General features: G+C 52.6%; 1 protein-coding gene across 1 annotated transcript in view; it reads left to right on the forward strand.

The window, feature by feature from the left end:
- The window catches only part of NKAIN1 (sodium/potassium transporting ATPase interacting 1), a 206,391-nt gene that overhangs the window by 170,162 nt on the left and 19,906 nt on the right, over window positions 1-16,323 (forward strand). The window contains exon 6 of the mRNA XM_044998176.1: window positions 10,181-10,262. Coding sequence (XP_044854111.1) covers window positions 10,181-10,262 — 82 coding nt within the window. The remainder of the gene's footprint in view (window positions 1-10,180; window positions 10,263-16,323) is intronic.

The raw sequence follows: 16,323 nt of genomic DNA on the forward strand, positions 1-16,323 counted from the left end.
AGGATGAGCACCCTTCTGCTTTTCCTCAGCCGACCACGCCCCAGGTTCTGCGTCACGTTCTCAGGCCCGGTGGTGACAGATGGCTAAATTAACTGAGCAGCGCGAAAACGTGGACGTTTCGTTCGCTGCCTGCTAAAGCCGAGTGCTGTGGTGTCTGGCGCAGCAAAGCGCCACATAAAATATCAATATAGGGCGATAAATAGCGGCTGAAGACACGGAACTTCCAGCATATTTTTGTCTGTAGCAGGATCAATGTTTATGCACCTATTCATTTAGGAGACTTCTCCTGGAAATCTCAAACCCTTCCTTTTATGAGAGGAAGTGGTTTGCTGATGGAGTGGGATTCTGAGCAGGGGTGTGGGGTTCAGGATTGTAGAGTTAGTAGGAGCAACTTTATAGCATCTGGGAACCTTTAGCTCTGGATAAAAGCATGCGTGAAAAGTTAGCCTGAGTGTAGATCAACCTTCTGGGGGCAGGGCCTAACCACAATGAGCCTGAACACGACACCACGCAGTCATGGTCAGCATCGGACTGGCTAACTCTGCTCTTCCCAGTTGAGTCCTAGTACAAGAGAGCTTTGTGGTGCAGATGAGCCGTCAGGGAGAAGCTGGGTCCAGAGACTGGCCACATGCCATGCTCTGAACAACCCTACCTCCAGCATCACAGTCATTCCGGGGACGGTGTGCTGAACCAGCTCAGCTATGGGTCACCTGGACACTCTTCGGGGATTAGAAACATGTGACAGCTGCTAGTTACGCCGCTTAATGCGTGTCTGGAAAGTGCTCAGATCCTGTGGTGACGGGAGCCATAGATGAACCTGAACAGGGGAGAATAGAACCAACGCCTGAGACCTCCTCCAGGAGCTTACAGCAGTTTTGAGTTCTCTCTGTCTGAAGTGCCACTTACTGAGTGGGCCACCATGCTCAACACCAGCTGACTATTCCAAGAGGTGGAAGGCATTGGCACTGCCCCATCTGGAGGAGGCAATGCCTCGGAGGACTGTAACGAGATGCCCCAGCAGCAGCCGCAACCTTCCAGCCAAGCACAGATGGAAAAACACAAAGCCATCTGTGCTAAAGTGTCATCTGGGCATCCAGAAGCAGCCAAAGGTCCAAAACGGCCCTACTGAGTAACACACCCGGGATGGACGTGAGGGCGGATTGCCAAAACTCACGCTGGTCTCAAACTGTTCAGCATAACAATCATGTTACTATAGGATTTGGGGCCATAACTGCAGGTTTTTATTAATCTGATACCAATCATATGAAATGGCCTTGGTTTTGTTATTGTCGGTCTTTGCATGATGGAGGAAGGTTTGCAAAAGACAGAGATGTTTACACACACACGAGTGCTTTTAGCAAACCTTTCTTTACAACACGAAGACCTGCAAGAGCTCCGAGGTGCCCCCAGCTCAGCCAGTACAAAGGATTAATTAACATAAAGAACACGGGTCTTTCTAGCCATCAGCAGAACTTGGGCCAAACATTCATTTCAAAAGGGTGTGTCTCTCCAGACAGCGCTGCAATGGCGTAGCTGCACCATACAGCTGTGCCACTGCAGTGCGTCTGGCTAAGATGCTCTACGCCGACAGGAGAGATCTCTCTTGTTGACATAAAAAAACACCTTTACAAGCAGCATAAGCTATGTCGGCGGCATATGCTCACCCAATGACAGCACTGTGCACACAAACACTTATGTCAGTGTAACATATGTCGCTCAAGGGGGTTGGTATAAGTTTTGCCCCGAGCGATATAAGTTTTGCCGACATAAGCTGTAGTGTAGACAGACCTAGCCTGAGTTAAAAGCTGAGTAAGGATCGCAGCATTTGCCCCAGTATGACATGCCTTAACAACCCTTAGTCCCAGTTACTCCCAGTTCAGTTTCAAGGGAATTTCTTAATAGCACTTTTTCTGCATAGCGGCAGGCTGTTAAACACTGCTCTTTCATTGTAAGGAAAGGGGGATTTGGATTAATTAAGCAGGCATAATTGTGGGAGCAGGTATTTCCTTTAAAAGTTTCACTGCACAGTGCAGTTCTCTTCTGGCTTCTCTATAGGGGACATTAGTATGCGGCAAGCCAGGGTGTGACTCTATAGCACAGTCACTTGCTGTACAGCAGTGTTCCCCGTGCGCGCTGCCGCAGCCCACTAAAAGTATGTAGTGCGCTTTGACAGAGTCCTGTTTCCAAAAGCAGCACGTCAAGGCACATTCACTGTGCTGTGGCAGTGTCTGCACGTGATGTCACTGCACGGCACACTAGTGCACTGTACATTCACATCCCATGTAGACAAGCCCTTCGCCACGTGTCCTGTCATTCTTACACAGCTCCCATTACCGTAAGTATTGAGAGCCTCCCAATCTTTGACATGGGATCCCCATTTTAGGCACAAAGAGACATGCCTGGGATGTTTGTGTCAGAGCAGGAATTGAACTCCGGTCAGTGCTCTAACCACTAAGCCTTCCTTCCTTCTCTCCTGGCTTCCACCAGAGTGGGCTCTTTTACCTGCTTCGCCCTTCTATGCAATACTCAGTTACAGTAAATATGAACTATTATCTCCTCCTAGCCAGCTTTTGAAATGGTAGCAGCAGTGCCAGCAGGAAGAATAGCATGGGAGTGGCAGTACGCTGTGCAGAAAGACGGGTACCCACAGAGCCATAATCACAGATTGTTACCGATCCAACCTACTCCATTTATTGTAACCCGGCAGAGGAAAGGAAACGTAAGCACAGCTATGGGGAGTTTTTTTTTTTAAATTCTATTTAATTTATTGCCATTGAACAATATTGCAGGCAGCCACATGCAAGCGCAGAGTACTCAGCCAATAATTAAACGTACAATCACACCGATAACCATCCAGTGGCATTTACTCCTCATCTGCAAATAATTAATTCCAGCCAGTTGGCAGCATCGAATAACCAAACGGAGACAGTGATTTTCCCACAGCCAGCCCCAGCAAGGAACATCCCCGCAAACCACAGCAAATAAGTGACTCGTGTAGGAGGCCTGGCAGGTCACTGATGAATTCCTTCTGTTTTACGTACTCACGTCACCACGTTCTGTGAGCGCCTCCAAAGCCTCCATGTATTTAGCCTCCCTCAGCTCTGTGAGTCCCTAATATACAGATGGGAAATAGAGACATAGAAAAGCTGAGTGAGTTGCCCAAGGCCACAGAGGAAGAAAGAGGTGGAGCAGGGATTTAAACCTCAATCTCCCAAGGTGCACAAATCACTGCGTCATCTTTCCGCTTGCTTTAGCTGCCTTCATTTCATCACCCAAAGCTGCTACTGCAGCAAAACTCAGCCCCCAGGTTCTTAGATCTCTCCCAGTCTGTAACCAGATTTTTTTCGGGGGGTTAGGTCCCCATCTCTGCCCCTTAGACTCTCTGCCTGGTAAATGTCCCTGATGCAGGCCTGCCTAGGGTATGTTTGGGCTCCTCACGCTTTAGCTGCTCCTTTGCAGCACCTCAAAGGGCTCCTGAAACCCTTTCTGCAGCTTGCTGGGCAGGAACGCAATGGGAGCACTTGGCACCCGTGCAGGGGCAGGCTCAGATCATATAAGGTTGTCAAATTGGGAGGGGTCAGTCCCGGGTCCAGTACAATTCAATATTTTCATTGATGACTTGGATAATGGAGTGGAGAGTGTGCTTATAATATTTGCAGATGACACCAAGATGGGAGGGGTTGCAAGCACTTGGGAGGACAGGATTAGAATTCAAAAGGACCTTGACAGATTAGACGATTGGTCTGAAATCAACAAGATGAAACTCAGTAAAGACAAGTGCAAATTACTGCTCTTCGCAAGGACAAATCGAATGCAGAACTACCAAATGGGGAATAACCGGCTAGGCAGTATGAGTTGTATGTAAGGTACAGGAGGGTAATTGTCCCGCTGGACTCAGCACTGGCGATGCCTCCGCTGGAGAACTGTGTCTAATTCTGGGTGCCGGCCTTTAGGAAGGAAGTGAATAAATTGGAGTGAGTCCACAAAATGATAAAAGGTTTAGAAAACCTGACCTGTGAGGAAAGGTTAAGAAAACGGGGCATGTTTAGTCTGGAGAAAAGCAGAGGGAGAGGAGACCTGAGAACAGTCTTCAGATATATTAAGAGCTGTTATAAAGGGGACAGCGATCAATTGTTCTCCATGTCCACAGAAGGCAGGAGAAGAAGTAATGGACTTAATCAGCAGCAAGGGAGATTTAGGCTAGTTAGCAGGAAAACTTTTCTAACTGTGAGGTTTGTTAAACTCTGGAATAGGCTTCCAAGGGAGGTTGTGAAATCCCCATCAATGGAGATTTCTAAGACCAGGTTGGACAAATCCCTGTCGGTCTAGGAGGTTTACCAGGTGGCTGGACTAGATGACCTCTTGAGGTCCCTTCCAGCCCTACATTTCTATGATTCTATAATGGGCACCTCAGGAGACCCAGGTTTCCAAAATGGCTGCCCGAACTGCATGTGCAAATCCCACATTTCCCCTCAGCGCACAAGCTTCATGTATGACTGGCCCTCCCCTCTGATCTCCCTTTGGCCATCTCTCTTATCGCTGTGATTGTGAAGGAGGGATGAGAGCCCCTTCAGGCAAAGCAAAAACTGCCCCCAGACTCAAAGCTGGTCTGAAACTTCAGACACTGGAAAAAGTTCTGCTAACTTTGGGCTCTCCCTGTGGTTCCGCCGCCAGCCCACTTTGGCCAGGTATCTCTCCAAAGAGATTCTGGGAAGGATTCCAGCTCTTGCTTGAGGAGCCAAATGAAACCTTTGATTCTGGCTGTCTCCACGTGCTAGTTACAGTACCTGGATTAGCAGTTCTAACTGTGGTGTCTAAGGCCTGGTGTACACTAGAAAATTAGGTTGGCTTAACTATGTTGCTCAGGGGTATGAAAAATCCACACCTCTGAGCGATGGAATTAAGCCAGCCTAAGTCCCTGTGTAGAGAGCGCTAGATTGACGGAAGAATTCCATCGACCTAGCTACCACCTCTGAGGGAGGTGGATTATGTACACTGATGGGAGAACCCCACCTGTTGGTAGCATTGCCAGGTGTCTGGTTTTCGACCAGAACACCTGGTTGAAAATAGATTCTGGTGGCTCCAGTCAGCACTGCTGACCGGGCCATTAAAAGTCCAGTTGGCGTGGGGCTGGCACGGCTCCTGGGAAGTGGCTGGCATGTCCCTCCGGCTCCTAGGCGCAGGGGTGGCCACGGGGGCTCTGTGCACTGACCCCGCCCTGAGTGCTGGCTCCACAGCTCCCATTGGCTGGGAACTGTGGCCATTGGGAACTGCGGAGGCAGCACTTGTAGGCGGGGGCACTGAGTGGAGCTCCCTGGCTGCCCCTGTGCCTAGGAGCCAGAGGGACATGCTGACTGCTTCTGGGAGCCACCGGAGGTGAATGCCACCCAGAGCCTACACCCCCACCCCCTACCCCAGGCCTGAGCCCCCTCCTGCCCCCCAAATTCTTCATCCCTGGCCCCACCCCAGAGCCCACACCCCCAACCCAGATTCTGGACCCCCTTCCCATATCCCCACCCCCTACCCCAGGCCTGAGACCCCTCCTGCATGCCAAATCCCTCGGCCCCAGCACAGAGCCCCCTCCTACACCCCAAACACCTCATCCCTGACCCCACCCCAAAGCCCACACCCCCAGACAGAGCCCATACCCCCCTCCCACACCCTGAACCCCTCATTTCTTGCCCCACTCCAGAGCCTGCACCCCCAGCCCAGATCCCATACCCCCTTCCCACATCCCAACTCCCTGACCCAGCCCTGAGCCCCCTCCAACCTCCCAAATTCTTCATCCCTGGCCCCACCCCAGCGCCCGCACCCCCAGCCGGAGCTCTCACCCCCTCCCGCATCCCAACTGACTGCCCCAGCCTGGTGAAAATGAGCAAGAGAGTGAGGGTGGGGGAGGAGAAGTGACTGGGGGGTGGAGTGAGCAGAGGCGGGGCCTCAGGGAAGGGACAGGGCAGGGGTGTTCGGTTTTGTGCGATTAGAAAATTGGCAACCCCACCCACTGGCATAAAGTGTCTGCACTGAAGCGCTTCAGTGCTGTCGCTGGAGCATTTCACGCCATAGCTTCGAGATACGGTCTGCAGAGTCAGCTCGAACCCAGCAGTGCAGGAGGAACTGGCTCAGCTGGCCTCTAGCAGTTGCGTAATAGAGAAGTATCCAAACCTGGGCAAACAGAGGCACATTGGCACCTTGCTGGGTGTTGCTTACAAAAATGAAGCAGGTTCTCCTCTTTAATTACAAAGCCATGCCCGGAGGAGACTACAGGTCCCAGAATGCATTGCATTGGCAGCCGTTCAGACCTGGAGTCATTGTATTGGACAACCATGGGCCACATCCCAGAGCAATTTGACCCTGGCTTTGGCCATCTCTGCCTTAGGGTGTGTCTATACTACCCGCCGGATCGGTGGGCAGCGATCGATCCAGCAGGGGTCGATTTATCGCGTCTTTAGACACGATAAATCGACCCCCGAGCCCTCTCCCATCGACTCCTGTACTCCACCAGAGTCACGGGGGAGCGGCAGCAGTCGACTTACCGCAGTGAAGACACTGCGGTGAATATGTCTAAGTACGTCGACTTCAGCTACGTTATTCCTCCCCTTTGTTAGGGGAGGAGAGAAATCGACATTCCGGCTTGCGCTCTGTGTCTCCCTTCCACCAGCATTTCAAACCGATGTAGTGGAAAATAAAAATCTCCATGTGAAATTGGACGCCGCCTGTTGTAATAAGTTGCTTATGTATATTGAGATCTGGCAAGGGGCTTATCTGCCTCTGCTGTCTTTGAACTGTGTTTGCATTCCACACAGCGCACGGCATTCAAACAAACTCAGGCATTCAATACACTTTTAATATTAATGCCACTGTAGCTGAGATTCAAATGCATTTTTTTAATGGAATATCTTATTAGATTTGGAAATGGATGGATGCCGTCAAAACTGAGAGCTTGTTGAATATTAAGTTAGAAAGACAAATAGGCCCGGAGGGGGGCCCCCTTGACTTCACTCTGATTTCCAGAACACTAGTCGGATAATCCATGGCATTCAATGCTTCTTAAATGATTTATATATTGATTTCCGGGAGATCGGCAGCACCGGCCCTCTCGGAGTGTCTCGGAGGCTCCACTTCACAGGGAGAGAACCTGATTTGGTTAAATACAGTTTCTGTCCAAAAGCTGCCTTACGTTCACCTCGGGGAGCGGAGTGGCTGCCCACTTTGCAGGGGATTCACGGGCATCTCATCACTTAATTCCTCCCAAGGATGTCCGTGGGAGGGTTTAAGTGTCAAGTGCATAGAGGACTTGGAAGTATAATTCCTCCCCGGCGTTTCAGCGGGATGAATTAAGTGGCAAAGCCGAGGGCGATTATAGGAATAACACAGTGTGGCTTACGTTGCTGTAGCACCACCAGTAGGCGTTATCGCCTGGCGCTCGGCCTAGAGAGACAATCGCAGGCGAGAGAGGAAAGGGAATTTGTCAAGGGAGATTTAGAGGGATGAAGTGACTCGGCGGTTCAGAAACAGCAGTGGGAAGGGAGCTCCAGAGAGATGCAGGAAATTCAAGGGACAGAGGGACCCTTCCTGCCCCTTGCCCCAGCGGTGAAGAATCATTGGGGCTGGAGTGAGCAGCTGGGGGTGAGGTCAGAGCTCCTGGCAGGCAGTTTTGGACTGGAGTCAGAGAGGGATGGGGAGGCAGTGAGGGGGGTGGAGAGCAGCGCCGCTTAACGTGTCCGCGGATGGAGGGAGGGAGAGGAAAGCAGTGACGGTGACACAGGGGAGGAGCGGATGGGCAGTCGGCACAGTTGCTGGAGGATGAGGGGGATGTACGGCGAGTCTAGAAAAGGGATGGAGAGATGGCTAGGAAGTGAGGGTACGTGACAGAGAATGGGGATGAGCCAATCCTGGGACAAGCCGCTGCATCTGCTTTCGCAAACTTTGAAGAAAATGGAGCTTTTCCCCTCTTGCCTCGGAAGCCCGGGGCAGGTGGACAGAAAACCTGCTGGCCCAGGGCAAAAAGCCGAAAAAGTCACCATAACCTGTGATTTAAAAAAACCCAGGGGGATAATGCTGGCAGTATTGCCCCAGGACAGGCAGTATTGTGGGGTGGGAGAGACAAGCATTTGCCCTGCATTGGATTTGTCAAATTGTCACAGTCCCTCATGAAAGTGTCACTCTTCAGGGGTGAATCCTCTCCCGCTTGGAAGTGCTAGTGCCGGCAGGCACCACTGGGGGCGCTGTTATTGCTAGAGAACATTTACCGAGCCACCGAAATGTACACAGATCACAGGGAAAGTCACGTCTCCCGCCTTCAATTGTAAGTGCTTTGGGGCAGGGACTGTGTTTGTTCTGTGTTTGCACAGTGCCTAGCACAATGGGAGCCTGATCCACTGGGGCTCTCCTCGGTGCTCCTGCAATATAAATAATAAACAGTAATAATATAATAACGAGCCTGTCATCTTCTCTGGCTTCAGTAAGGCAGAGTGGCTACAGGAGAGGGATAGGAGCCGGGATTCCTGGCTGTCCTCGTAACTTGCTTTATGAGCTGGGAGAAAATCCTTCCCCTCGCTGTGCCCTGTGTGACATAGGCCTGCACCTAGTGACCATCTGTAGGGCGCGTTCAGATCCTGGCCAGGGCTAGATAAGCACAAACCATGAGTAGCAGGAGAAAGGGCTTGGCTGAGTAATGAGATTTTTGTTAGTGTAACGCTTTCCCAGCGTACTCTACAGACTGCATCTACACTCACCCCCCACCTAGGATTTGGCTTTATTAACACAGTCAACAATCAGGTTATAAAGTTCAGCGCAAACCTCCTTCCAGTGTCTGCAGTTCCTAGGGGCTCCTCCCTCGTGACTGCTCAGCCTACACCCTAGATCCTCTTGCCCCACAAAGTTCCTCCCCTGTATCCAGGTGGGGTAAGGAGCCACCTGCCTTGGTAAGTCAGCAGAACTCACTTGGCCTTTTCCCAGCAGGATTTGCACCTGCCAAGCATGCCTGTGTATGTGTGTGAGAGAGAGAGAGCTGGAGGGGGGTGTCTGGCAGCAGGCATGCAAACACCGCTAGCCTGTTAGCAACACAGTGCTTGGAAACACTGGGCAGAAAAGATCTTGACTGTAACATTTTGCCCACCTAGCAATAGATGCCCACATTGCAGGGGAGCCGTATAGGTCAAGATCTGCTCTGGGGAGACGAGGCCAGTGGTCTGCCCACTTATCCAGGTCCAGTGCAGCCCACTTCCCATTGCCTCTGGACACTGTGTGCGCCGAAAGCCCCCCTGTTTGCACTGGAGGCAGGCGTGTTTGCATTTCCCTCTGGCTCCAGAGTAGGCCCACGTATTGTTTATTCCGGTGGGTGCCCCCCGGGGCTCATAGACCAGGTAATGGACTCTAAAACAATAACCAGGCTCCTTGTATTAATGCTGCCTGAGGGGGGATTAATCTGTCGGATGGAAATCACAACCATCGCAGCAATGAAAACTCATCTATTGGTGTCTGTAATTCCCCTAAATTACACACTTTAAATGAGAGTTAAGTCACCCATAATTCTCCTTAAATGCCCACTTTGGAGGCAATGATAGCGTCATTTTACCCACTTTGTCCAGCGTGAAATGGGAGGTCTATTGTGTTGAGTAGAAAGGAGCTGGGGGGGTCTTTTTAAGTCAGTCCGGCTCGTCCTGCATTTATCTTCCGTCCGGGCAATGGGAAGGCGGCTGGAACACATGCACTGAGCTCGCAGGCCATGTGCTCTAGGCGCGCGAATGCTGGGCTGGAGTCCCCTCTCGCTTACCCTGGCTCTGCTGCTGGGATGCTGCACTGACTTCTGTGGGGTCACTGCGGATTTCCACCGCCCAGGGCCTCCTCCAGGCACCGGGGGACACACTCGCATGCCGATGCACTCTCTGCATTCACGCAGTCCGACACACGCTGTCTCCGACACACACCTTCCCGTCAGCCGCTCACACGAGCACGGAAGGATCCTGCTGGCTCTCCCCATTCTGAGGTGGTCACATCAGACCCGCCAGGAAGTCCTGTTGCTGGGGGATTGGGCCGTTAACCTAGAGTGGGGGTGGGAGGGAAGAGAAGAAAGAAGGAGCCTAAAATCCACTGCCCTTTCCTGCTCCAGCCGCATCTCCCTGCAGTAGGAGCCGGAGCCCCTGCTGACACCCACTTTCCTGTTCTTTCCTCTCCCCAGTTGACTTCATCGGAGGATTCGATTCCTACGGGTACCAGGCCCCACAGAAGACGTCACACTTACAGCTACAGCCTTTGTACACGTGAGTCTCGCCTGCCCGCGGCGATGCGAGCGGGAGCAGTGAGCCGGGGCCGCTGTTCCGCGAGGGGCAGGATGGCTCTGGGGACTGTCAAGGGTCCAGGCAGCCTTTCGCCTCCCGTCATCACCATGCCGGGAGCAGACTGAGTCCTCGCCACAGTACAGCTGCTTGTTGGCGGGCGGGTGATGGCTCGGAGCCTGGCTCCTAGCCAGACACAAACCACCAGCACGGGCCTGGTGACCCAGCTGCCCTCTTTCACCTCTGGGTGGGGCGTTGTGGGGAGCAGCGTGCCCTGCCCTGGCCACTCCGGAAACCAGGGCCTGGTCACTAAGGCGAATGGGGGCACAGCTGTGGGGAGGTCATTCCGCCCCCCGCCAGCACAGCTCCCTTCAGCATGCCCAACTAAGTGCCAGTGTGTCTCATGCCCCCCCTGCGGGGCTCATCGACAGCTGGGCGAGCTGCCCCGGGCCCCTTGGGAAGGAGGTGAACCCAGTGGCTCCAGAAGCCAAGGCACAAGAAGGGACATAGGCCTGAAACCACACAGCCAGATGCCCCCGCAGAACTGACCGGCTGGGGGAGAACGTGTGGGAGTCACGTGCAGCCAAGGGGAGATGGGGGGTGGGGGAGATGAGGTCCTCTGTTTCCCCTGTGAGATGGTGAATTGGGTGTCAGGGCTTCAGCGATGTCCTTGGGGCCCAGCCCATGAGGGGTTCAACAGGAGCTGACGTGCAGGGGAGGGGAGCCTGAAATGGATGGGGATCTTCCAGCCTGCATTGAGCTAAGGGGGATGTGGGGGGCATCTGACTCAGAAGCAGAGAGTTGTGCTGTGAGAATAGATCTGGGCCGGCTCCAGCGTTTTTGCCGCCCCAAGCGGCAGAAAAAGAAAAAAAAAGCCGCGATCAGCGGCATTTCAGCGGCAGCTCTACCGCGCCGCTTCATTCTTCGGCAGCCAGTCGGCGGCAGGTGAGGGACCCGCTGCCGAAGAGCCGGACGTGCCACCCCTTTCCGTTGGCCGCCCCAAGCACCGGCTTGCTGCGCTGGTGCCTGGAGCCGGCCCTGGAAGAGAGATACGGAGACCCTCACTCCTGTGAGTGAGCGAAGGCTGAGTGCTATGCTGACCCGTAGCCCCCCCTGCTCTTCCGGTCTTGAGCGCCCCTGCAGCTGTCCCAGCACAGCTCAAGCCTGACCCAGCCCCCTGTCCTGAGCGCCCCCCCCCAGCACGGCACTTACAACACAGGCAATTTTAACCTGCCACCTCTCCAGCTGCTCTAATCCTGGGTTGTTTCTATTGATCAAACACTGACAATGGTACCAGAGTTTGATCAATAGAAACAAGATCAGACTCATCACTTTCATTTTCACTTGCGATCCGATTCGACTCTGCACTGAGAACCCCAGAGGTGAAAGGATGGTGCAGAAAACCCCGCTGTGCCCCCTCTTTCCTCTCTGTGGCTTTCCACCCTTCCATTCTGCAGCCACTAGGCCTTCTAAACACTGAATATTTTCCAGTGGGACCAACATCTCTTCAGATAAGTGCAACTGACTTCCCCCTCTGCCCATTTAAGCTTAACTAGATAATGCTAAAATGAGATAACGATGCAAAATCTGAAGGGATTAGCCTCATTTGGGCTTTGCTGGCTGCCAAAAATTAATTGTGTTTTAAGTCTTGTATGTAAATTCAAGGGCATGCAGTGCAATTATAGACGCAGAGAGGAGACGGCCATGAGACAAATGCATCCAGAGTGCTGCTGTGCTCTTCCTCAGCGCTCTGTCAAAGACACACATTCTCACATGCAGAATTCACTTCCCTCTTTCCTCTGACCCCATCTCTTAGCTGGAAAGAGAAATGCCCCATAGATCTCCTCACCACCGCAGATGAATAGGGGGGTGGCTATTGCAAAGGGGGAGGAATGGGTGACGGGGTGTGAAATCAGTGTCGCTATGCCAGGGACCGATTGGGTCCTCGGCTCCCAGGAGTGAGATGGCAGAGATTGCTGGAGAACCGTTTTCCAGCATAAATCCCAAATGAAGGCTTCTAGCAGGCTTCTGTGGTTTTCTGCTTTGCTTCCTAATACTAACGTTATTTTAGACTAGAAGCTCTTATTTACTTCATGGCTGTACAGCGCCTAGCGCAACGGGACCCAGCCAGGGTGACCTGTAGGCACGGCTGCAGGAGAAATGTGAAATCATGATGATAACTTGGAAGCCGGCAAACTACTGATCATCGGTCTCATAAATCCCTACTTGCTGCAGCCACTAGAGGGGGCTGTGGCAGGGAGCCCTAATCAGCTCCTGCCACTCCAGCCCCAATCAGGGCAAATGGGTTGGGGCTGGGCCACTAGTTAGGACTGGCCTGGAAACTGGCCACACCTGCCAGCCTCGTTAACAGCGGCTAAAAGCTTGGGAGGGAGGGAGGAAGCCCGGGGCCGGGGGAGGAGGCTCAGAAGGAACCCCACCAGCGTGGCTATTGTCATTGAGTGAACAGAGAACGACTCACGGGGGTTACGGTCGGACCCAGCTCAGTGCGGTGTTCCACAGAGGGAGCCCAGATCTGATGGCAAAGGGGGCCTATGAACTATTGCGGCAGTGGTGCTGAGAACAGATCCTGTGGCGGCTTCGGGGCAGTTAGTCAAACGGGCCTCAGCCGACTTCGCAGTCGTGTGCGGTGTTTCCTGGCGTTTGGAATGAGACTGAATTTCTTTGCAAGCAACCAGAACAGCTGCCTGGCTCAGGATTGGCAGCAGTAGAGTGTTGTAGTAGGTGTAACTGGGGATCAGGATGCCATTGTGCTAGGCACTGAATGCCCCCCCGAAATGCACAGAGCACCCTGGAATCCTGCTTCCTTTAGCCTTCAGTGAGCTCTTGGGCTGGTCAGTAGCCAATATGTGAGCAATGCCCCCGCTTGTATTGTTAACATAGTGTGTTGGGGTGTTACTGGGCAAACCCTTGTGTGACCACCCAGAGCACTGAATTCAGTGTGATTTGGCACCTGTGTTTGGGAGCACAGTGTGAGTGGCTGGGACAGGCCCGGATCCCCTGTGTTACAGTCAACAGAACGGTGCTTTATGGCAGCATGTGGTGACTTGAATTTGGCTGGATTCCCCTGCAGCTGTCTAATGACCTTCCTCTCTTGTGCCAGCCCCCGGGAAGAACAGCAGCGCAAGGAGCAGGGGGCACACGCATGTCCGAACAGCTCCCTTGCCATGGAATGATCCTAATGCGTCCTTGCACAGATGAACCGAAAGGCTGGATGGGGGTTTTAAAGATGTTTGTGTTTGTCTCACATTAAAAGCCCGAGGGAGCTTTCTCCTTCCATTAGGCTTTATTGCCATCAAACAGTGAGCAGGGGGGATCTTGACAGTTTATCTGAGTGGCTAAAGGTCAGAATCCAGCATCCCCTTTCGGACAGTTGTTTTGGCTGATTCATTTATGCTACGCTTGGTCAATGCTGGATCGATTGCTTCAGGCTGGGACTCAGTGATGACCCCACCCAAAAAGTGGCCTGCTATAACGTTCCCTGAGATACCAGATCAGCAGCATCCTGCGGTAATTGCCCAAAGCCGGCCGTATCAGTGCTGTAAGCCGCAAGGTTTGAGAACACTAGCAGCAATTCCTGCAGCGGTGTTTCATCACAGTTATTGAAGCCACAAGAGATACAGGGTACTCCAAAGCTGATAGCACTTAGATGCTGTGGTGATAGGTGCTACAGAAAAACCTCAGCTAGATAGAAAGGCCTTAATTATGTTTTGCTATGGCTTTGCTTCTGTACAATGTGGAAGCCGTGCCGCCACGCACTGGGAGCTGGTCAGATTTCACAAGCTCAGCAGGACTGAGCTAGGTAGGAGACACCAAGGAACACTGCAGATACCGCATGAAGCAGGGTTGCCAATGGAGCTCTTGGGGCTGTCCCCTCGGAGTCAATGTGGAACCCCAAAGCGAAGGTAGGAGGCACTTCAGAGAAGACCTAACGGTGTGAGATTCTCTGGCACTGGGTACAATACAGTGGAAAGGCTAGAAAGGTTAATAGGGAATAAGCTGTGTTGCAGAGAGGCTAGTGCTAGAGGGCTGAGCTGCCGAACAGGTCTCTGAAGTGTGCACAGGGGAGGCAGGAGGCGTCTGCAGAGAGGAAAATGGGTGATCTTGCTATCCGGCTGTTCCAGATCCTGTGACGATGACACGTACCCCAGGCACAAGGACCAGGAGAGTATCAGGAGCAGCGTGGTACAGGGGAGGGCTAGCAGATAGGGACTGTCTTAGTGTGTGTCTGTTTGATGGCCATCATCTTGGACCTGTACCTTGGACCCCAACGGTTATAACCTGAGCGGCGACAACTTGAGCTAAAGATCCAGTCTTCTGTAAGTGGTGGCTAATACCGTTCAGAACCTCTGTAGCACAGCGGGACCTGCAGCACCCACTGCCCGTACACTGCTTACCACAGTGGGGGCTCTGGTTCCCGGTTGGGGCTGTTTGGTGCACTCATGGCTTAACTACTACTAATAGAGCTGGGGTTTGTTCCTGGCTCTCCCACTAGCTGCGTGACTCTTTTGTTCTCCCTCTGCAAACGGGGTCGTGACACATTCCCCACCTTTGGAAAGCACCTGAAGAGCCAGGAATGAAAAGCACCATGTGTGATCCATTGGGATCCCTCTGTGGGCGCCAGCAGAGTGATAGCTGAGTGCCTGCCAGGTATTTAGCCTGAACCGAGCCCTGCGAGGCCAAGAAGCATCATTCTCCCCTCCGTACACCTAGGGATACTGAAATCACCCAGGGAAGGGAAGGAAGAGCTGGGGACTGAGCCCACTTCTCCTGTATGGACAGGCTCAAGCCTTAGCCCCAAGCCTAGCTGTCCGACCTCTGGGTGCTCTGGGCCGACTCTGAGTGCTGCCAAGCTTAGCCTCGTGCTTCCTCTTAGCCCTTCTGGCCTTGGGCCTGATTCTTTCCCCCTTACACCAGGCTTACACCGCACCACTTCACTGACCTCAGTGGAGCTGCTCCTGATTTACGCCGGTGTCACTGAAACCAGACTCAGACCCTCAAAGACTTTGATCTGTTCTGAACCTGGAAATGAGGCAGCTCAAGAGGATTTGCAGAACCCACCGTTTCACCCATGTCAGGGGGGCTGGGTAGATTGTTATGTGACATGGAACTGTAGCAGCTCACACAGCCTGTCACTTTAATGGCTTGAGGTGGTAGGATTGAAAAATGTATTTACACTGCGCCTTTCATCCCGAAGGATCCCAAAGTGCATGAACTCTCCAGTGTGCTGTATGCATCCGTCATGCCAGCACAAAGTGAGTTTCCGGTAACCATGGGGAAGCATTTGCCAGTCTGTCCTGGCTTCTGTATGTCTGTCCTTTTGCTTGTAAGTTCTTTGGGGCAGGAAATGCATTTATTTTTGTACTGCATAGCACAAACTAGGTAATACACGTGGAAAGCATTTTGCCTGCCAATGAAATGCAGCTACTTCTGGGGTGGAAGATAGCAGCTATGTACAGCACACAGCAACCCAACAGTGTAGGGCAGAAAGCGAAGAAGAAGAAGAAGAAGAAGACTATTTGCAGTTGAAGTGGGGGGAGAAGGGGGCAGGATTCTAGGTAGGCCATGAGGTCTGGTGGGTTGAGCCCAGGAGTAGGCAAGACCTGCCTGTGATGCGTTGGGTCACAGAAACCCCCTTAAGAACAGGAGTACTTGTGGCACCTTAAAGACTAACAAATTTATTGTAGCATGAGCTTTCGTGAGCTACAGCTCACTTCTTCGCATGCTACCTGATGTGCTGGGACTACCTCTGAGCCTGTTTTCCCTGCCAGCTTGGGACTCCAGAACCCTGCCTGGTTGTGCCAGACACGCTTGCCTGCTACAGACACAGATCCAAGTCTGGACCACGTCCCTCACAAGCTGCAGGCTTAACTGAAAACAGCTTACGAAGTGCTCCTGTCTCTGGCACTCGGATACCCAGCTCCCAATGGGGTCCAAACCCCAAATAAATCTGTTTTGCCCTGTATAAAGCTTACCCTGTATAAAGCTCAAATTCATAAATTGTTCACCCTCTATAACACTGATAGGG

This window comes from Mauremys mutica, chromosome 23 (assembly GCF_020497125.1).
Source record: "Mauremys mutica isolate MM-2020 ecotype Southern chromosome 23, ASM2049712v1, whole genome shotgun sequence".
NCBI classification, from domain to species: domain Eukaryota; kingdom Metazoa; phylum Chordata; order Testudines; family Geoemydidae; genus Mauremys; species Mauremys mutica.